We start from the raw sequence: 22,598 nt of genomic DNA, 5'->3' as shown, positions 1-22,598 counted from the left end.
AGTAGATGTATAGCCGACTTAAAAAAAAGGTGTCAGGATCCAGATGATTCTATTTCGTAGAAAGACATGATGAAATAAAATGTAGTAAATTTAACACACCATTTTTTCTGTGTATATTGTTGCTGTTATAATAAAATAACATGGATGGATGATGGCTAACAACAATTATATTATTATTATGATTATTATGATTAATGGCTCCACAGCTAGAGAAAATATAGCTGGATATTTTTCTCATCAAAAAACGTTTCATGGAACAATGCACCTCGCAATGACAATAATATTAATAATAATAATAAAGTAAAATCATCTATATTACATGCATATCATTGCCTGAATCAAACAAAGCTTCCCTCCCGAAAGGGTCAAAAACATCAACAGGTATTCATGACATTTTTAAGGTCAAAGACTTAGAAATTAGGGGACGCCAGAAATGTAACTAAGTCAATTTTTGCCTTACCTCCCCCGAAGTGTGCCTCCTGTCAGGGAGCACCAGAGTGTTGGCGTGGCTGCCCGGGACAGTGGTTGAACCGATACTCATTCTGGGCCCAACTAGCATGTAGCGCTTGTCTCCTGATCTGTACTGGATGCTGTGACACAGTGTGCCATCATAATTGGCGTCTTGCAGATATTTGGAAGTGTACTCTGTGGATTTGGAGCACTGCATTGCGATCAGCACGATGATGCTGATGACAAAAAGGAGCGACACTGAGCCCAAAGTGATGATGAGATAAAAAGTCACGTTGTCCTCCTCGTCCACTTTTGCTGCACTTTTCACATCAGACGCTGCAAAAGCCTCTTTGGGCTCCACAAGCTTGACGATCACAGTGGCTGTTGCCGAGAGCGAAACGTTGCCGTTGTCTTTGACCAGGATGAGCAGCCGATGCTCAGCCTCGTCTGGCTCCGTGAAGGAGCGAAGTGTTCGGATCTGGCCAGTGTAGCGATCCAAAGAAAACAGACTGTGGTCACTCACTTGCTGCAGCGAAAACAGCAGCCAGCCGTTATATCCGATATCGGCATCATAGGCTCGGACTTTAGTCACCAAGTCTCCTGCTTTCAGGTTGCGGGGAATTTCCTCCACCCCTTCGGCAGAACCGTTGGAGCTGACTGGATACAGGATGACTGGAGCGTTGTCGTTCTGATCCAGAATGAACACTTTCACTGTCACGTTGCTGCTGAGTGGAGGACTTCCACCATCGGTGGCCACCACTTGGAAATTGAAACTTTTCAGTGTCTCAAAGTCAAAGCTTTTTAGCGCCACGATACTTCCTGTCACAGAGTTAATGTTCAAAAACAAACCAGTGCCGTCACTACTGTTCCTGTAGATGTGATAAGAGATTTGTGCATTTTCACCCTCATCATGATCAGATGCCCTGACTGAAAATACAGGCGCAGACAGCACATTATTCTCACTGACATAAAAAGTATATGGATTCTGTGAAAATTGAGGTGTGTTATCATTCACGTCCGAGACAACCACACTGATTGTCTTTTCTGATGACAGCGATGGCTCACCACCATCCTTTGCAACTATCTTGATCTCATAAAAAGACTTCTCTTCTCTGTCCAAATGTGATTTTGTCATGACTGCATAGAAATTATCTTGCAAGGATGGAGAAATAACAAAAGGGATGTCTTCATTTGTAAAGCAAGAAATTTTACCATTTCTGCCTGAATCCAAATCATGGACACTTATTAGAGCTACGGTTGTTCCAATCCTTGAGTCCTCTGGGACTGATTTTGAAAATGATGTCACATCAATCTCAGGAGGATTATCATTTACATCTATGATTTTTATTGTCACAGTTTTGTCAGTGGACAAAGGGAATGTCCCTTTATCTGAAGCTTGGATGTCAAGTTCATAACTATGACATTTTTCAAAATCTATTTGACCTGCTACTTTAATTTCGCCAGTCTTTGGATTAATATTAAACAGCTCTTGCAAATGCGCGTCCCCTTCTTTGCCAAACAAGTAAATGATTTCTCCGTTTTCCCCCTCATCTAAATCCGTCGCATTGACCTGCATCACTAATGTTCCAGCAGGTGCATTCTCATTTAAAACAGCCGAATAAACATCTTTTGTGAAAACTGGTGCGTTGTCATTAAAATCAAGCACAGCAACAATAATGTCGATTGTTCCAGATCTTGCCGGCCGGCCACCGTCTACAGCGGTGAGCACAAGCCGGTGCTCCTTCCCAGCCTCCCTGTCCAGCTGCTTCTGTAGAATCAGAAAGGGCATCTTACGATCCCCGCCCCCCGTCTAGGGGGGTGAGAAAAAGCCGGTGCTCCTTCCCAGCCTCCCTGTCCAGCTGCTTCTGTAGAATCAGAAAGGGCATCTTACGATCCTCCCCCCTCTCCTTCACCTCCAAACGAAAGTGGTCACTGTTGCTCAGTTTGTATTGTTGTACTGAAAACTGGCCGCCGTCTGCGTCCCTGGCCGGCTGGAGCTGGAACCTCGCCCCTGGCAATGTGGACTCCAGTATCTCCAGTCTTTTTTGTTTCTCTGGAAACACTGGCGCATGGTCATTGACGTCTATCACCTCAATGGCCACATAATGAATTTCCAAAGGGTTCTCCAACACGGTTTTGAGGTTGATCACACAAGCGTTACCTCTCTCGCATACCTCTTCCCTGTCCACCTTTCTGCTCACGTACAGGACGCCGTCGTCTGCGTTCACGTGGAAAAGAGGTTCCGCCCCACTCCCGACAATACGGTAATCTCGAGTTTTGAGCGCACTCCTGTCGAGTCCCAAATCTTTAGCGACGTTTCCAACAACACTGCCCGCTTTCGCCTCCTCCGAAATGGAGTATCTGATCTGGGCCGAGGCTCTGCACCAAAACGTCACCAAAGCCAGCACGAAAGGTCCACTCCTCCAGCGCTTATTCGTACACACGGGCCGTCTGATTCGTGCCATTGTGTGGAAAATAATACTGCACAGCAAATGCAATTTGCGGAACGAAAAAAACACGTCGCGCTCCTTCACCGAGACTGCGCGAACAAAGATGCAGTTCCGCGCAATGGCGTCACACGCGCCGACGTCACCGCGTTGACGACAGAATGTGAGAACGATATCTGAAATAATACCGACACCATGCGAGCCAAATCGCTGTTGCAACGTCAACCACAAAAGTTACAGAGGAAAAAAGGTATGGAGAAAAATTTATGAAGAAATACACAACGCGCTGCGTGTTTAGTATCTTCGTCAACTATGCATTTAAATTGGACTTAAAAAAAGATTTGAGGGCCACTGATCTTATTAAATGCAATAAAACGAAGCTGCTCGTCTTGTAATCAAACGTACAAAACAAGTTTTAAATTCTATCAATTTTTAACTTACTTGTCATGGAAATGAGGACTTAATATTTGACTACTTTAGCACCTGGGAGTTAATTGATTTCATTATATTTATCTGCACTTATTCTAAGATGATAACTTTATACGAATAATATTTTCATAAAGGAGCCATGACAATTGGACTAGTTTGCGCATTTAATGTAATTAAACTTTATCCAATCTAATTGAATGTCATTTTATTAAATATAAGGAAAACTGATGCCTGTTTTGTAATATCATAGAAAAGACTTTTCATGAGATGTAATTTCATGTGATGGAATATAACTTGATGAAAAGAAATGCAGGGATAATTTATGATTTTTTTTTTCGAATGTAATAATGTAATATGTATTTTGCTGATGCTGAGACCTGGAAGTTAATGACTTTGAGCTAGTTTTATTTGAAACTATTCCAATTTAAGAAACTTAATACTTTCAAAAGAGTTGAATGATATTACGATTGTTTTGAAATTTTAATTGTTTTGAATTATTAACCTTTATTTAAACATCAACAGTTTATCAGTTTGTAATAAAAAAAAGCTATTTTTGGTTTGCAAAGTGATTCAAAGATTACTCCTATAAACTACTGGGCCTGTTTGTCTGACAACATTTTGGTCATAGTGCTGTTAACTCTCCAAAAAATAAACCTTTGGTTTGGAATAGTCTAAATTTGAATGATAAATGTTGGCTCAACCTTAAGTCCTCAAAAAATGTTCCTTTAAAAAAAAATTCTAAGAAATTCAGATAAACCAGAGGTACAAATAGATTATGTCTTACCTCCCCGGAATTGTGTCTCTTGTCAGGGAGCACCAGAGTGTTGGCGTGGCTGCCCGGGACTATGGTCGAACCTATACTCATTCTGGGTCCGACTAGCATGTAGCGCTTGTCTCCTGATCTGTACTGGATGCTGTGACACAGCGTGCCATCATAATTGGCATCTTGCAGATATTTGGAAGTGTAAGCTGTGGATTTGGAGCACTGCATGGCGATCAGCACGATGATGCTGATGACAAAAAGGAGCGACACCGAGCCCAAAGTGACGATGAGATAAAAAGTCACGTTGTCCTCCTCGTCCACGTTTGCTGCACTTTTGACATCGGAAGCTGCAAAAGCCTCTTTGGGCTCTACGAGTTTGACAGTCACAGTCGCTGTTGCAGAGAGTGAAACGTTGCCGTTGTCTTTGACCAGGATGAGCAGTCGATGCTCAGCCTCGTCCGTCTCCGTGAAGGAGCGAAGTGTTCGGATCTGGCCAGTGTAGCGATCCAAAGAAAACAGACTGTGGTCACTCACTTGCTGCAGCGAAAACAGCAGCCAGCCGTTATATCCGATATCGGCATCATAGGCTCGGACTTTAGTCACCAAGTCTCCTGCTTTCAGGTTGCGGGGAATCTCCTCCACCCCTTCGGCAGAACCGTTGGAGCTGACTGGATACAGGATGACTGGAGCGTTGTCATTCTGATCCAGAATGAACACCTTCACTGTCACGTTGCTGCTCAGTGGAGGACTTCCACCATCGGTGGCCACCAATTGGAAATGGAAACTTTTCAGCGTCTCAAAGTCAAAACTTTTTAAAGCTGATATTTGTCCATTTTCACTATTTATACTTAGAAATGATGACAGTTTGTTGTCGCCTCTTTCATCTCTGAGAAAATGATACGAAATTTTAGCATTCTCGTTCTCATCATGATCAAAAGCTTTGACAGAAAAGATGGGGGCCCCTGGATTGTTGCCCTCACTAAGATAAAAAGTATAAGGACTGGATGAAAATTCTGGACTGTTATCATTCACATCTGAAACGAGAACACTTATTGTCTTTTCAGTTGAGCGTGCAGGCTGACCAGCGTCTCTTGCAACTACTGATATGTCATATTTGGACTTTTTCTCTCTGTCCAAAGGTGATTTGGTCACTAAAGAATACATTTTGTCTTGTGATGATGGCGACAAAGCAAAAGGAACATCCTCACCGATGGAGCAAATCACTTTCCCGTTGAGACCAGAGTCCAAGTCATTCACACTGATGAGCGCAACGGTTGTCCCGGGTCTGGAATCTTCAGGAATGGAACTGGAAAATGATGTCACTTCAATCTCAGGTGCATTGTCATTCACGTCAACGATCTTGATGATGACACTTTTTTCTGTTGTTAATGGTAGGGAACCTTTATCTGACGCTTGGATTTCAATATCATATTTGTCTTTTTCCTCAAAGTCAATAATTCCTTTCACTGTTATTGCGCCTGTTAGATGATTAATTCCAAAAAGATCTAATAATCTATGACTGACGCTGTTGCTAAATGCATAAACAACCTCTCCATTTGGGCCTTCGTCTAAGTCGGTTGCATTTACTTGAATAATGGTTGTGCCTACTGGAGCATTTTCATAAAGTGTCACAGAATATCCATCTGAAGAGAAAACAGGCGAATTATCATTAGTGTCTAATACATTTATTAAAATATTAATATCACCTGTTTTGGGAGGTTTTCCTCCATCAAGTGCAGTTAACACTAATGAATGACTTCCGGCTGCCTCCCTGTCCAAATATTTTTGCACAATCAATATTGGAATTTTTTCATTGTCTCCTTTATCTTTAATTTCCAAACGGAAATGATCATTTGTGCTAAGTTTATACTGCTGGACAGAGAAAGGGCCACTGTCTGCATCGTGTGCCGCTTTGAGTGGAATTCGCATTCCAGGATGCACCGACTCGGGGATGTCCAAAGTCTTCATTTCCCCCGGGAAATTGGGAGAGTGATCATTAATATCCACGACTTCTACTCCAACATAGTGCACCTCCAGCGGGTGTTCGAGCACCGTTTTTAAATTAATTACACACGCAGTGCTCCGTTCGCATACCTCCTCCCGGTCAATCTTCCTGCTTACGTACAGGATGCCATCATTCTCTCCGAGGCGGAAAAGAGGCTCGGTGGCGCTCGAAACAATCCGGTATTTCCGTTCTTTCAACGTGCTCCTGTCTAATCCCAAATCTTTCGCAACATTTCCGACGATAGTTCCTTCCTTGACTTCCTCAGGGACTGAGTATCTCAATTGAGCCGAGGTGCCACGCCACAAAAGCACAGCAACCACGCAGTAGACCCATCGCAAATGCGCGCTCCTCGCCTCGCATCCTCTTTGTTCCATGATGAAACACAACTACTGTCCAGGCGGCGTGTTGTTGACAAACTACTGCATTGTAATGCGACGGGAGCGTGTGCACTCCCTCAAAAATACGAAAATATGTCAAACAATGGTCGAACGCAGACGCAATCGAACGAGTCAGCTCACACAACTGAAACTGCAATGTCGAGGGATGACCTGCAGGCAGAAGACAATCCGCTGTACTTTCACAATCACAGCGACACCATGTGTTGACATTACGTCCTACAAGTATCCAATTGTAAAACTAAATATGAAATAAAACCACTTTATTTGCATCTGAAATTTTCAAAGACATACCATACAATATCGGCGCGGATTGCATGTGATCAGGCAAACAAAAATACAACATAATTTTAAGTTCAAAACTGCAGATGCGATCAAAATTCCAGACGGAATCTACGATGGTGTCTATGCAAATTAAGTGGCGTAAATGCATCCCGAAAAACAAGTTGTTCGTCTGTATTTCTCTGAATAGGTGTGCGGTGACAAGAGTAGAAGTTTTCAGCACCCTGGACAGCGGACTTGCAATGCAAGTGGGCAGAACTGCGGGATTCAGCTTCCCTCACGTGTTCATATGCTGCACTCTTGCAAAGTAAGGAGTCCCATATATGGTCAGTGTACGAAGCCAAAAGGAATTATGTGACCAATATTTACTAAACCACATGCTGTAATCTGAAGGTTTGTTGTTTTATTATCATTTTGATGGATTCAGGGGGAAAGTCTTGCCATCTGCAAATAACTGGCCAGAATGAGGAACACTGAGCTTACCCACATCCACTGTCTATCGCCTGGCGCTTATTCTCTTCCCGGGTCACAGGGAGGTGGAAGCCATCACAGCTGACTTGGGGCAATTGACAAACTACAACCTGGACTGGTTGTCAGTCAGTCACAGGTCACATATGGCGAGAGATGATGATTCACACCAACAGTGAGCGGGAGGTGAACCCACGCTACTAGCCAGAAGTCAGGTGAGTACGCCACCACATCATCAGTTGACTGCACTTGTATAATCTACACTTAATATTGATTCACACCAGAGGAACAAAGCATCTATCATGAAAACGAAGCCTTGAAAATGATCTCCGTAACATAAAAAAAAAAAGGGGGGGACATGTTGGGCTGGCTCATATTCGACACGCTACATGAAAACATTAAATGGGAAATGAAGATACAAAACAATACAGATGTTCATTACGTTGCATTGTCTATAGGAATGTGTGGCAGTCTATTACACTAAGGGCAAAATACGGAAGTAAACCAGCATAGGTTAGCCTCCATATCAAATGGTGCTACCAAAGTTTGTTAAGAAGAAACAAAGTGCTTTCAATATGCTTTTAAGTTATAAATCACCACAGGAAGTAACCATCAAAACAGTGCACATAATATCAGCATCGATAAACTAAAACTATTCAACAGACAAATGCAGATATGTTTCGGTATGCTGTTTGTGAAAATCAGCCACAGCTTTCTTACCTCCCCTGAAGTGTGTCTCCTGTCAGGGAGCACCAGAGTGTTGGCGTGGCTGCCCGGGACTACGGTCGAACCGATACTCATTCTGGGTCCGACGAGCATGTAGCGCTTGTCTCCTGATCTGTACTGGATGCTGTGACACAGCGTGCCATCATAATTGGCGTCTTGCAGATATTTGGACGTGTACTCTGTGGATTTGGAGCACTGCATGGCGATCAGCACGATGATGCTGATGACAAAAAGGAGCGACACCGAGCCCAAGGTGATGATGAGATAAAAAGTCACATTGTCCTCCTCGTCCACTTTTGCTGCACTTTTGACGTCGGACGCTGCAAAAGCCTCTTTGGGCTCAACGAGCTTGACGATCACAGTGGCTGTTGCTGAGAGTGAAACGTTGCCGTTGTCTTTGACCAGGATGAGCAGTCGATGCTCAGCCTCGTCCGTCTCCGTGAAGGAGCGAAGTGTTCGGATCTGGCCCGTGTAGCGGTCCAAAGAAAACAGACTGTGGTCGCTGACTTGCTGCAGCGAAAACAGCAACCAGCCGTTATATCCGATATCGGCGTCATAGGCTCGGACTTTAGTCACCAAGTCTCCTGCTTTCAGGTTGCGGGGAATCTCCTCCACCCCTTCGGCAGAACCGTTGGAGCTGACTGGATAAAGGATGACTGGAGCGTTGTCGTTCTGATCCAGAATGAACACCTTCACTGTCACGTTGCTGCTCAGTGGAGGACTTCCACCATCGGTGGCCACCACTTGGAAATGGAAACTTTTCAGCGTCTCAAAGTCAAAGCTTTTTAGTGCCGATATTTGTCCATTTTCACTATTTATACTTAGAAATGAAGACAGTTTGTTGTCACCTCTTCCATCTCTGAGAATATGATACGAAATTTTTGCATTCTCATTCTCATCGTGATCAAAAGCTTTGACAGAAAATATGGGGGCCCCTGCATTGTTGCCCTCACTAAGATAAAACGTATAAGGACTGGATGAAAATTCTGGACTGTTGTCGTTCACGTCTGAAATGAAAACGCTGATTGTCTTTTCAGATGAGAGTGCAGGTTGACCAGCGTCTCTTGCAACTACTGATATGTCATATTTGGACTTTTTCTCTCTGTCCAAAGGTGATTTGGTCACTAAAGAATACATTTTGTCTTGTGATGATGGCGACAAAGCAAAAGGAACATCCTCACCGATGGAGCAAATCACTTTCCCGTTGAGACCAGAGTCCAAGTCATTCACACTGATGAGAGCAACGGTCGTCCCGGGTCGGGAATCTTCGGGAATTAAACTGGAAAATGATGTCACTTCAATCTCAGGGGCATTGTCATTGACATCAACTATCTTGATGATGACACTCTTCTCTGTAGTTAGTGGAGCAAGGCCTTTATCTGATGCTTGTATTTCAATTTCATATGTTTCTCTCTCCTCATAGTCTATCAGACCAGAGACAACTATCTCCCCCGTTGAGTGGTTGATGTCAAACATTTTAAATAAAGCATTACTCACACTGTCACCAAATGAGTAAATCACATCTCCGTTTTGACCGTCGTCCAAATCAGTTGCAATTACTTGTACCACTGTTGTGCCCACTGGGGCATTTTCATTCAGTGTCACAGAATACCCATCTGAAGAGAAAACAGGTGCATTATCATTTACATCTAACACGGCTATTAATATGTTCATGTCTCCAGATTTGGGGGGTTTTCCTCCATCTAGAGCAGTCAGCACCAGGGAGTGGCTTTTTGCCGCTTCTCTGTCCAATGATTTCTGCAGAACTAAGACAGGTATTTTACCGTCTTGTCCTTTGTCTTTGACCTCCAAACGAAAATGATCGTTTTCATTCAGTTTATAATTTTGCACGGAAAACGGACCGCTATCAAGATCACGTGACGGTTTCAGCTGAAAGCGAGCTCCGGGCAAAACAGACTCAGAAATGTCCATTTTTTTATCCTTCTCCTCGAAGCTCGGAGCGTGGTCATTTACATCCAGCACGTCCACTCCCACGTAGTGGACCTCCAGTGGGTTTTCCAGCACAGTTTTTAAATTAATCAAACACGTACTGCTCTGTGCACACACCTCCTCTCTGTCGATTAGGCGGCTCACATAGAGGATTCCATCGTTTGGATTCACGTGGAAAAGAGGCTCAGCGTCACTCGAAACGACGCGGTATTTCCTTTCTTTCAGTGTGCCTTTATCCAGTCCAAGATCTTTGGCTATATTTCCGACAAATGTTCCTTCACTGATCCCTTCATGAATGGAATACCTCAAATTCGCCGAGGCCAAGCTGCACAGAATCGCAGCGGCCACAAAGCGGGCTAAACAGTATCGTCCGTTCACCGACACGCATCTCCTTTGTCCCATGACGACCAACGTAAATACTCACTAGAAAAACCCAGGAAGGCGGCTGATGAACATAGAACTTCGATGAACGGCAATGTTCATTATCCTCCTGCAACTTCAGATGTGAATGCAAGTACAATATTTCCAGGATGAGACACACGCTGCCGAGAGATGTGCTCGCGCCCGACAGAACCAGTCAACGAGGTTGATAAAAAATGTGATGACGAAACGTTCATGCGCGCTGGTTTGTACTGTTAGACTGACACCATGCGATCGAAATGTTATCTGCACTGATTCGAGAATATCGATTTGACTTATTTTCTCGTACTTTTGTGCCCATTCATATCAAATTACAATACTCACAAAAAGCCCATCGGACGTTAACAGCTAAAAGCAACGTGACAATATAAAGTGGGTCATATTGGACTACTGCGTTGACATTGAACAAAGGCATGAAAACAATCCAGAGATATTCGGCCAAGCAATAACTTCAATAAAATAGTTGACAGCGACCTCATGTGAACCTCCTGTCACATTTCATCAATCCTAAAAATTGACATTCAACATCGCACTGCCTATAAAGTAGCCCTCTTTCGTTCTAGATAAAAAAAGAAACATAAACCAACATGATGACGCATGCTGATGACGAGAGATCAAGTGCATCACATAGATCCAACAAGGCTTCTCAGTTAGTCTCGGTACCCACATTCTCCCATGCTCGTTATTTTCTCTCAAACTAAAATCAAGTTTGCTGTTTAAAAAATGATATATTACGTATGTCGACGTCCATTCAGCCATCTATTTCTGTCCGGATTATAATGAATTCTGAATGATGCGTTTCAACAATCCCCATGAGAAATTTGGGAATAAAACAAGTAAATGTCAAAATTGCGCAAAATAAATAACGCGATATATAGTGCCAAGTATCCACGGAAAAAAATTCAGGAAAACACAACAGTTCATGAGATTTTAAAATATGCAAAAAGAAACTGTTACTGCTTAGGACACAATGCAAGTGCCTTTGTAATCCTCACGACATCCCGAAATCCCCGCTTTAAAAACACGCGATTGTATTTTGGACTCGCCGTGTTCCCTTTCAACTGCAGCGCACACTTGAAGTAAAGTCGCTAAACTGCTAGGCGTTTCCGGTGAAGCCCTTTCAGAATGAAATATCTGCGCTCAACGGCCCCAACACTGGAAAACTACATAAATCAGTTACTTCACTTGCTTAACGAGACTCAACCATAACAATTAAGCACATACACGGCCATGGTCGTGCAGTCAACTCAATACAATTTTATGTAGCACTTTTACAGCAGCAGGCGCAATCATTTGTCAGACTGTGTTAATCCCCAAAAAAATACAGATGGGGTTTGAAGCATGACGATATTCAGCTACACCTATTCCCTCCACAATATAAAAATGGAAAAAATACATCATCAAATGAAAAAGCGTAATCCATAACACCTTTCAAGTTTTACTCCAAAATTTGTTTCATAAAACATACACACGCAGGCCTGCACAGTTACTAAACCATGGAGTTAGTATGTCTTACCTCCCCGGAAGTGTGTCTCCTGTCAGGGAGCACCAGAGTGTTGGCGTGGCTGCCCGGGACTACGGTCGAACCGATACTCATTCTGGGTCCGACGAGCATGTAGCGCTTGTCTCCTGATCTGTACTGGATGCTGTGGCACAGCGTGCCATCATAATTGGCGTCTTGCAGATATTTGGAAGTGTAAGCTGTGGATTTGGAGCACTGCATGGCGATCAGCACGATGATGCTGATAACAAAAAGGAGCGACACCGAGCCCAAAGTGATGATGAGATAAAAAGTCACGTTGTCCTCCTCGTCCACTTTTGCTGCACTTTTGACATCGGAAGCCGCAAAGGCCTCTTTGGGCTCTACGAGCTTGACTGTCATGGTGGCTGTTGCTGAGAGTGAAACGTTGCCGTTGTCTTTGACCAGGATGAGCAGTCGATGCTCAGCCTCGTCCGTCTCCGTGAAAGAGCGAAGTGTTCGTATCTGGCCCGTGTATCGGTCCAAAGAAAACAGGCTGTGGTCGCTGACTTGCTGCAGTGAAAACAGCAGCCAGCCGTTATATCCGATATCGGCGTCATAGGCTCGGACTTTAGTCACCAAGTCTCCTGCTTTGAGATTCCGGGGAATCTCCTCCACCCCTTCGGCAGAACCGTTGGAGCTGACTGGATACAGGATGACTGGAGCGTTGTCGTTCTGATCCAGAATGAACACCTTCACTGTCACGTTGCTGCTCAGTGGAGGACTTCCACCATCGGTGGCCACCACTTGGAAATGGAAACTTTTCAGCGTCTCAAAGTCAAAACTTTTTAAAGCTGATATTTGTCCATTTTCGCTATTTATACTTAGAAATGAAGACAGTTTGTTGTCACCTCTTCCATCTCTGACAATATGATATGAAATTTTCGCATTCTCATTCTCATCGTTATCAAAAGCTTTGACAGAAAATATGGGCCCCCCTGCATTGTTGCCCTCACTAAGATAAAACGTATAAGGACTGGATGAAAACTCTGGACTGTTATCATTCACGTCTGAAATGAAAACACTGATTGTCTTTTCAGATGAGAGTGCAGGTTGACCAGCGTCTCTTGCAACTACTGATATGCCATATTCAGACTTTTTCTCTCTGTCCAAAGGTGATTTGGTCACTAAAGAATACATTTTGTCTTGTGATGATGGCGACAAAGCAAAAGGAACATCCTCACCGATGGAGCAAATCACTTTCCCGTTGAGACCAGAGTCCAAGTCATTCACACTGATGAGAGCAACGGTCGTCCCAGGTCTGGAATCTTCGGGAATCAAACTGGAAAATGATGTCACTTCAATCTCAGGGGCATTGTCATTAACGTCGACTATCTTGATGATGACACTTTTTTCTGTTGTTAGTGGAGCAAGGCCTTTATCTGATGCCTGGATTTCAATTTCAAATATGTCGTTTTCTTCATAGTCTATAGGTCCTTTCACAACAATCTCACCAGTATTTATGAAGATGTCAAATAAATGCATTACATTTTGATTATTCTTGCTGAAAGAATAAACTACATCTCCATTTGGGCCTTCATCTAAATCAGTGGCATTGACTTGGATAACAGTCGTTCCAATTACAGCATTTTCATCGAGTGTCACTGAATAAACTTCTTTGGAGAAAACAGGCACATTATCATTAACATCTAACACATTTATTGAAATATTAATTTCGCCAGTTTCTGGAGGTCTACCGCCATCCAGTGCAGTTAACACTAACGGAACATGCCCCGTTTTCTCCCGGTCTAAAGATTTTTTAACAACCAAGATGGGAATTTTGCCATCTTTACCTTTATCTTTAACTTCCAGACGAAAATGTTCATTGTCACTTAATTTATATTGCTGAACAGCATACGGACCACTGTCTCCATCCTTCGAAGCCGGTAGCTGAAATCTTGCTCCAGGCAACACTGACTCTGAAATATCGAGTTTTGTTTCTTCCTCGGGAAAACTGGGACTATGATCATTGATATCCAGCACCTCCACTCCAACATAGTGGACCTCCAGTGGGTTTTCCAGCACGGTTTTTAAGCTGATCAAACATGTACTGCTTTGCGGGCACTCCTTTTCCCTGTCGATCTTTCTGCTGACATAAAGGACGCCATCGGTCTGACTCACGTGAAAAAGAGGCTCCGCACGACTGGAAACAATCCGATACTTGCGCTCTTTCAGCGTATTTCTATCCAATCCGAGATCTTTTGCGGCATTCCCAACCACATTTCCTTCTTCGACTTCCTCGGAGATCGAGTATCTTAATTGCGCCGAAGCCACGCTACACAAAAGCACCGCAGCCACGCACCCGAGCAAGCAGCGTCTCGCCCATTGCTGCGCGCCTCTTTGTTCCATGGTGATACGGAAAATCATCACTGGTCCATTCTAAGAAAATCAGATGCACTTGGGGAAACGAAATACAATTGTGTAGTCAATGAGAATATTCCTCCGCTAAGCCATCAAGTTTGGAAATCAGGACAGCTAGACAAGTGACACAGAAGCGACAGACACGGTCATTATGACAGCACGAATGTTAAAGAGGCAGTGGATAGAAACAACCGCTCACAATATGCAGTCACGTGAACATTCAACGGGTACGTGTGCTTACACTGACACCTAGAGATCAACATACATATTACAGAACAAGCGAGGTTCGTAAAGAGCGTTCATTTCAAGCAAAGCAAAGTGCCGAATTACACCACATCTGTGCAAATACCGCAGCTATTCCCCACAATACGGAACCTGAAGGCAGCAAAGACGTCCTTGATTTTAGTACCAGACAAAATCCGTCACATATCACTCGTTTATATAATTTATTTTTACTAGATTACTTGCGTCCTCCATGATATATACACGCCAAAATTGCAAATTTACACAACATTAATTGTCTGAGATCCATGATGAAGAACGTTGCCCAACCATATTCCCACTCACAAGTGACTAGTGAGGCCAATACATCACACCATAGTCATAATAAACCAGTCTTTTCACAATTATTTGCTTTTAACTGTTTTTCTCTTTGTTACGACCATGTTTCTGATAAGAGCCAATGTTTTTACAAAATACATGGCCGACAACCATTTTTCAGCCTCATAGACAGTGGAAGCAGTAATGCTATGGCCAAACCTTAAACTTGTTTTCAATATTTCCATAATTTATAACAGGGAAAACTATGCGCTGGCAGCCAATTTGAAATTAGACAGTTCTGTTAAATATAAAACTCACCAACTCACAAAATGTCCCTACTTCAAAGAGACACGATAACTCAACACTAGCAATGAATTAATTCTGCATTGAAAAAGTGTCCAAACAGATGAATAATCCGATGTATGCCAGAAAAACAGGAAGTTTCCAATAAAGGTAATTATGCATATCTGCTAAGGTATGTAATAATATGCAGAAGGTGATTTGGTTATTACTTTTGTAAATGTATACCCCTAAAAAAACTTGTACCTCCCCAGAAGTGTCTGTCTTGATAGGGAGCACCAAGATGTTGGTGTGGTTGATTAAAAATGATTTTATATGTAATAAAACAAAACTCCAACATTGATATGACCTTTGGATCAACCAAAATCACATGGTGAGCAAATCTGCTGCATCCCACTACACTGAAAAAAAGGGTGTACTGAATTTATTCAGCTTTATTTCATCATGTTTTTGCAAACAATAGAATCATCTGGATCCATTGACATTTTTTTTTTGGAACTTCAACACACATTTTTTTTTCAGTGTAGTCGTACTAATGTGTCTGGTCAGGTGATATCGAAAGTGTTGAGGCCCATTTTTCTCCAAAACATTCTCTGGACAACAGTGAACGTATTAATCCGCTACCCTGTGTAAATAAATGAGTCATAGTCCAAGTCAGTACTGCTCTTCTCATACAAATAAAATCACTAAGAACTGGCATGACTTATGCACCACACACTGATGGATTTTTAGACTACTATTCTATTAAAAAATATGGTTAGAGCCAGATGCTTTCATTTCGTGTCCCCACTTGAGGAAATAAAATTGAGTAAATTCAACACAGTGTTTTGAGTGCAGATATAGCACCAAACTCTCCGAGAGCTTAACAGAGACCCCAACAGAGTCAATCAAAGGTGATCAACTTTAAATTCACCCGCAAATTAAACATGATAACCAACATCAGAAAGTCACAACTTTGGCAGTATCAGAATATGTAAAATTGAAATTGTTACAATTCAATGAAGCAATTTCTCCATTTCAGGGGCATATGTCCTCACATTTATAATAAAATGTAATACCTCCATGTATCTTACCTCCCCTGAAGTGTGTCTCCTGTCAGGGAGCACCAGAGTGTTGGCGTGGCTGCCGGGGACTACGGTCGAACCGATACTCATTCTGGGTCCGACGAGCATGTAGCGCTTGTCTCCTGATCTGTACTGGATGCTGTGGCACAGCGTGCCATCATAATTGGCGTCTTGCAGATATTTGGAAGTGTACTCTGTGGATTTGGAGCACTGCATGGCGATCAGCACGATGATGCTGATGACAAAAAGGAGCGACACTGACCCCAAAGTGATGATGAGATAAAAAGTCACATTGTCCTCCTCGTCCACTTTTGCTGCACTTTTGACGTCGGAAGCTGCAAAAGCCTCTTTGGGCTCCACAAGTTTGACGATCACAGTGGCTGTTGCCGATAGTGACACGTTGCCATTGTCTTTCACCAGGATGAGCAGTCGATGCTCAGCGTCATCCGTCTCCGTGAAGGAGCGAAGTGTTCGGATCTGGCCCGTGTAGCGATCCAAAGAAAACAGACTGTGGTCACTGACTTGCTGCAATGAAAACAGCAACCAGCCGTTATATCCGATATCAGCGTCATAGGCTCGGACTTTAGTCACCAAGTCTCCAGCTTTCAGGTTCCGGGGAATCTCCTCCAGCCCTTCGGCAGAACCGTTGGAGCTGACTGGATACAGGATGACTGGAGCGTTGTCGTTCTGATCCAGAATGAACACCTTCACTGTCACGTTGCTGCTCAGTGGAGGACTTCCACCATCGGTGGCCACCACTTGGAAATGGAAACTTTTCAGCGTCTCAAAGTCAAAACTTTTTAAAGCTGATATTTGTCCATTTTCGCTATTTATACTTAGAAATGAAGACAGTTTGTTGTCACCTCTTCCATCTCTGACAATATGATATGAAATTTTCGCATTCTCATTCTCATCGTTATCAAAAGCTTTGACAGAAAATATGGGCCCCCCTGCATTGTTGCCCTCACTAAGATAAAACGTATAAGGACTGGATGAAAACTCTGGACTGTTATCATTCACGTCTGAAATGAAAACACTGATTGTCTTTTCAGATGAGAGTGCAGGTTGACCAGCGTCTCTTGCAACTACTGATATGTCATATTTGGACTTTTTCTCTCTGTCCAAAGGTGATTTGGTCACCAAAGAATACATTTTGTCTTGTGATGATGGCGACAAAGCAAAAGGAACATCCTCAGCAATGGAGCAAATCACTTTTCCGTTGAGACCAGAGTCCAAGTCATTCACACTGATGAGCGCAACGGTTGTCGCGGGTCGGGAATCTTCGGGAATTAAACTGGAAAATGATGTCACTTCAATCTCCGGGGCATTGTCATTCACGTCAACAATCTTGATGATGACACTCTTCTCTGTAGTTAGGGGGGCAAGGCCTTTGTCTGATGCTTGGATTTCAATTTCAAATATGTCGTTGTCCTCATAGTCTATAGGGCCTTTCACAATTAGTTCGCCTGTTGTTTTTGCGATCTCAAACAAAGCCATAATATTTTGATTCATACTGTTGCTGAAAGAATAAACTACCTCTCCATTTGATCCGTCATCTAAGTCAGTCGCATTTACTTGTATGACAGTTGTTCCGCTTGCAGCATTTTCCTGCAGCCTCACAGAATAAACATCTTTAGAGAAAACAGGTACATTATCATTAACATCTAACACATTTATCAAAATATTCATTTCCCCCGTTTTGGCAGGTTTTCCTCCATCCTGTGCAGTTAACACTAATGTAAGGTGCCCTGTTGTCTCCCGGTCTAAAGATTTTTTAACCACCAAGATGGGAATTTTGCCATCTTTTCCTCGATCTTTGACTTCCAAACGAAAATAATTATTTTCACTGAGTTTATATTGTTGAACTGAAAACGAACCACTATCTCCATCCTGAGCAGCTTTCATCTGAAATTTTGCCCCAGGCAACACTGACTCTGAAATATCGAGTTTTGTTTCTTCCTCGGGAAAACTGGGGGAATGATCGTTTACATCCAGCACTTCCACTCCAACATAGTGGACCTCCAGTGGATTTTCTAGCACGGTTTTTAAGTTGATCAAACACGTATTGCTTTGCGGGCACTCCTTTTCCCTGTCGATCTTTCTGCTGACATAAAGGACGCCATCGGTCTGACTCACGTGAAAAAGAGGCTCCGCACGACTGGAAACAATCCGATACTTGCGCTCTTTCAGCGTATTTCTATCCAATCCGAGATCTTTTGCGGCATTCCCAACCACATTTCCTTCTTCGACTTCCTCGGAGATCGAGTATCTTAATTGCGCCGAAGCCACGCTACACAAAAGCACCGCAGCCACGCACCCGAGCAAGCAGCGTCTCGCCCATTGCTGCGCGCCTCTTTGTTCCATGGTGATACGGAAAACCATCACTGATCCATTCTCAGAAAATCAGATGCACTTGTGAAAACGAAATCCAAGTGTGTAGTCCATGAAAATATTCCTCCGCTCAGCCATCAAGTTTGGAAATCAGGACAGCGAGACAAGTGACACCGCAGCGACAGACACGGTCATTATGACAGCACGAATGTTAAAGAGGCAGTGGATAGAAACAACCGCTCACAAATGCAGTCACGTGAACATTAAATGGGTACGTGTCTTTACACTGACACCTAAAGGTCAAAATACATATTACAGAAGAGGCGAGGACGTGATGAGCGTCCATTTGAAGCACAACAAAGTTCCGAGTCATGCCAAATCCGTGCAAATGTATTTTTACAGGGGCTGAAGCAGCAAAGACGTCCTTGATTTCAGTAGCAAACCAAATACCAGCCCCTCTCACATTACACTCGCACAAATAATTTATTTTTACTCGGTTATTTCCTCCTGCCATTATCAAGAAAACACTGCTGGTAAAACCCGCACCCGATACTCATTGTCTGAGATGAGTAACGAGGAAAATTGCCCAACCATATTCCCAATCACAATTCAAATAAGAGGCTGATACTTCACAGCATAGTCATAAACCATGATTTTAACTATTATTTACTATTTGTTTATTTTATTCCATTTTACTGCCACGTTTCTGATAAGGGCAGAAGTTTTCACGGGAAGCAAGGCATACTGGAGAATGTTTCAGCACCATAGACAGAGGCAGCGGGAATTCTGTGGCTGAACATTCAACAAGAAGAAGGCAAACCAAATACTCCGCTGTCGGGCATTTCAAAATCAGCCAATACTGTTAAACATGGAAAAAAAAAACTTACATTTCCCTAGTCCACAAAAACTGTAATTTTATGCTCGTAATAAAGTTCATGTTGGGAATGTTTTGGAAAATACAGGTGTGTCCAAAGTGATGAATAACTTTAATGTCATAAAAGAAAAAAAGTTGCTATGAGAGGTAGCCATTGAATGGTCTGTGTAACTATGCAGAAATATGCAATAATGTGGAATGGATTATTCATTTGCTTATTTTGTAAATGTAGAAAAAAATAACGGTCTTACCTCCCCGGAAGTGTGTCTCCTGTCAGGGAGCACCAGAGTGTTGGCATGGCTGCCCGGGACTACGGTGGAACCGATACTCATTCTGGGTCCGACTAACATGTAGCGCTTGTCTCCTGATCTGTACTGGATGCTGTGACACAGCGTGCCATCATAATTGGCGTCTTGCAGATATTTGGACGTGTACTGTGTGGATTTGGAGCACTGCATGGCGATCAGCACGATGATGCTGATGACAAAAAGGAGCGACACCGAGCCCAAAGTGACGATGAGATAAAAAGTCACGTTGTCCTCCTCGTCCACTTTTGCTGCACTTTTGATGTCGGAAGCTGCAAAAGCCTCTTTGGGCTCCACAAGTTTGATGGTCACAGTCGCTGTTGCCGAGAGTGACACGTTGCCGTTGTCTTTGACCAGGATGAGCAATCGATGCTCAGCCTCATCCGTCTCCGTAAAGGAGCGAAGTGTTCGGATCTGGCCCGTGTATCGGTCCAAAGAAAACAGACTGTGGTCGCTGACTTGCTGCAGCGAAAACAGCAACCAGCCGTTATATCCGATATCGGCATCATAGGCTCGGACTTTAGTCACCAAGTCTCCTGCTTTGAGATTCCGGGGAATTTCCTCCACCCCTTCGGCAGAACCGTTGGCGCTGACTGGATACAGGATGACTGGAGCGTTGTCGTTCTGATCCAGAATGAACACCTTCACTGTCACGTTGCTGCTCAGTGGAGGACTTCCACCATCGGTGGCCACCACTTGGAAATGGAAACTTTTCACCGTCTCAAAGTCAAAACTTTTTAGTGCTGACACTTCTCCTGTTTCACGATTAACATTCAAAAAGGAGGAGAACAAACGATCAGTTCCTCTATTTCTTAATATCTGATACTCGATCACAGCATTGCTCCCTTCATCATAGTCATGGGCTGTCACCGATAAAATAGAATTGCCAGGAGTGTTATTTTCATTAATGTAAAATATAAATGTGCTCTGGGAGAATTCGGGACTGTTATCATTTACATCAGACACAGTAATTTGTATAGTTTTGTCCGAGGATAAAGATGGGTCTCCTGCATCTTTGGCTAAAATTTTGACGCTAAAATGTGCCTGCTGTTCTCTATCCAAAAGTTGCCTTGTAACCAGGGAATACATATTCTTCTGTAAGGATGGCGACAGCATGAAGGGAACATCTGGACTTGTATGACAAATAACTTTCCCATTCAGACCAGAATCTAAATCTTTAACACTTATTAATGCGACGGTGGTCCCCGCTTTTGCATCTTCTGGCAACGCGTTGGAAAATGACGTCACTTCAATGTCAGGAGCGTTGTCATTTATGTCAACAATATGGATGATGACACTTTTGTCTGTCGACAGTGTCGCCACTGCTTTATCGGAAGCCTGTATGTCTATCTCGTACTTGTCGCACTCTTCAAAATCTATCGGACCTGCCACAGTCACCACCCCTGTCACGTGATTTAAATTAAAACGAGCTCGCGTGCGGGAATCCACGTCATTGCCAAAAGAATAAACCACTTCACCATTTGAGCCTTCGTCTAAATCTGTTGCGTTCACTCGCACCACTATCGTCCCGAGAGCGGAATTCTCATTTAAATACGCAATGTATGGCTCCTGAGTGAAAACTGGGGGATTATCATTGACGTCAGACACCTCCACTATTATTGTCATGTTGCCGGAGAGTGGAGGTTTTCCCCCATCCGTGGCTGTTAAAAATAACACGTGAGTCTTGACGGATTCTCTGTCCAGGGATTTTTGGAGAACCAAAGTGGGCGTTTTACGATCCTCGCCTCGATCTTTCACCTCCAAACGAAAGTGCTCGTTGGGGCTTAGCTTGTAGTGTTGCACGGACAGGGCGCCCGTGTCTCCATCGCGCGCAGCCTGCAGCTGAAGCCTCGCCCCCGGGAGCGCAGATTCAAACATCTCCAACGTCTTTTCCTGCTCCGGGAAGCTTGGTGCGTGGTCGTTTATGTCCGCAACCTCCACGGCCACATAGTGTACCTCGAGTGGGTTTTCCAGGACGGTTTTTAACTCGATCACACAAACCTTGCTGCGGTCACACACTTGTTCTCTGTCAATGTTGCCGTTCACATACAAGACGCCGTCATCCTGATTCACGCGAAAGGGGGGCTCCGCTGTGCCACGCACAATTCGGTAGGCTCTTTCTTTCAGCGTGGCCCTGTCGAGACCCAAATCCTTCGCGATATTCCCAACAGCAGTACCTTCCTTTACTTCCTCCGAGATAGAGTATCTAATTTGTCCCGACACGCGGCTGAAAATCAGAAGCATCAAGCAGGAAACCCACATTGTCTGATGTCCTCTTTGTTCCGTCATGTCACGAGAAAATGCGTTCCGCGAAAATAAACGCATCGAAATATACATACATCCAGCTATTTGAAACTCGTCTCATCAGCAGCCTTGCAAAAATAAAGCATTCGTCTGATCGCCACTGCGTGGTGAAACTGTTACTCCAGAGAGGAAAAAGGTTTGGTCTGTTCTGGTGTGAGTCGAATGGGATGCCTCTTATGATTTTTTTGTTCGGTGGCGTCACCACGTTATCACTCGTTTTCCGGCGTTTTACTGGCACCATGTGATGCCGAATGGCACAGCATTTATTCCTGATTTATTATAAAGCAAATAATTTCACCCTACTGAAAAATGATTATACAATTTCAGCTTCACGGTCAGACACAGTCTGTATCTTGACGACAGGACATATTGAAATGAGCTAAATATTCGACTGGGAACGTTGATAATTTTAAATCACTGTTCTTACCAAATGACTAAAACTTCACAAACGTAATCACAATTATACATGTTAACATGTAGATGATGTTTGCGCTAATTACAACGGTATTTGCTTATATAATTATTAAATTTGTCACATTGCCAAATGAAGCTTTGCTTCATTTTAAAATGTTCCACCTGCAACCTTATTCCAAAGTCGTTCTCACTTTAGTGCCTTCTTTTTTTTTTACAAATTAGTTAAAAGGAGGGAGGAGAGAGAGAGAGAG

The 22,598-nt window shown here is 43.3% G+C and overlaps 3 protein-coding genes across 3 annotated transcripts; all 3 read right to left on the bottom strand.

Annotated features, from left to right (window-relative positions):
* Nucleotides 1–261: 261 nt before the first annotated feature.
* LOC109518720 (protocadherin alpha-3-like) lies at nt 262–3,044 on the bottom strand. Its single transcript, XM_019874742.1, has 2 exons — nt 2,345–3,044; nt 262–2,244 (listed from the first exon to the last, which is right to left on the bottom strand). Exons 1-2 carry the CDS (start codon nt 2,913–2,915, stop codon nt 440–442), a joined length of 2,376 nt encoding a protein of 791 aa, XP_019730301.1. The 5' UTR covers nt 2,916–3,044; the 3' UTR covers nt 262–439.
* Nucleotides 3,045–3,928: 884 nt separating this feature from the next.
* LOC109518688 (protocadherin Fat 4-like) lies at nt 3,929–22,317 on the bottom strand. The gene is made up of 6 exons (XM_019874703.1): nt 19,551–22,317; nt 16,129–16,877; nt 11,852–14,233; nt 9,578–9,581; nt 7,960–8,972; nt 3,929–6,480 (listed from the first exon to the last, which is right to left on the bottom strand). Exons 1-6 carry the CDS (start codon nt 21,964–21,966, stop codon nt 3,949–3,951), a joined length of 9,096 nt encoding a protein of 3,031 aa, XP_019730262.1. The 5' UTR covers nt 21,967–22,317; the 3' UTR covers nt 3,929–3,948.
* Nucleotides 15,869–18,483, bottom strand: LOC109518716 (protocadherin alpha-3-like). Its single transcript, XM_019874737.1, has one exon. It carries the CDS (start codon nt 18,481–18,483, stop codon nt 16,051–16,053), a length of 2,433 nt encoding a protein of 810 aa, XP_019730296.1. The 3' UTR covers nt 15,869–16,050.
* Nucleotides 22,318–22,598: the final 281 nt, after the last annotated feature.

Source organism: Hippocampus comes, unplaced genomic scaffold (assembly GCF_001891065.2).
Source record: "Hippocampus comes isolate QL1 unplaced genomic scaffold, H_comes_QL1_v1.1 scaffold118, whole genome shotgun sequence".
NCBI classification, from domain to species: Eukaryota; Metazoa; Chordata; class Actinopteri; order Syngnathiformes; family Syngnathidae; genus Hippocampus; species Hippocampus comes.
The sequence above is the reverse complement of the archived record's forward strand: the minus strand, read 5'-3'. Positions and strand labels throughout refer to the sequence as shown.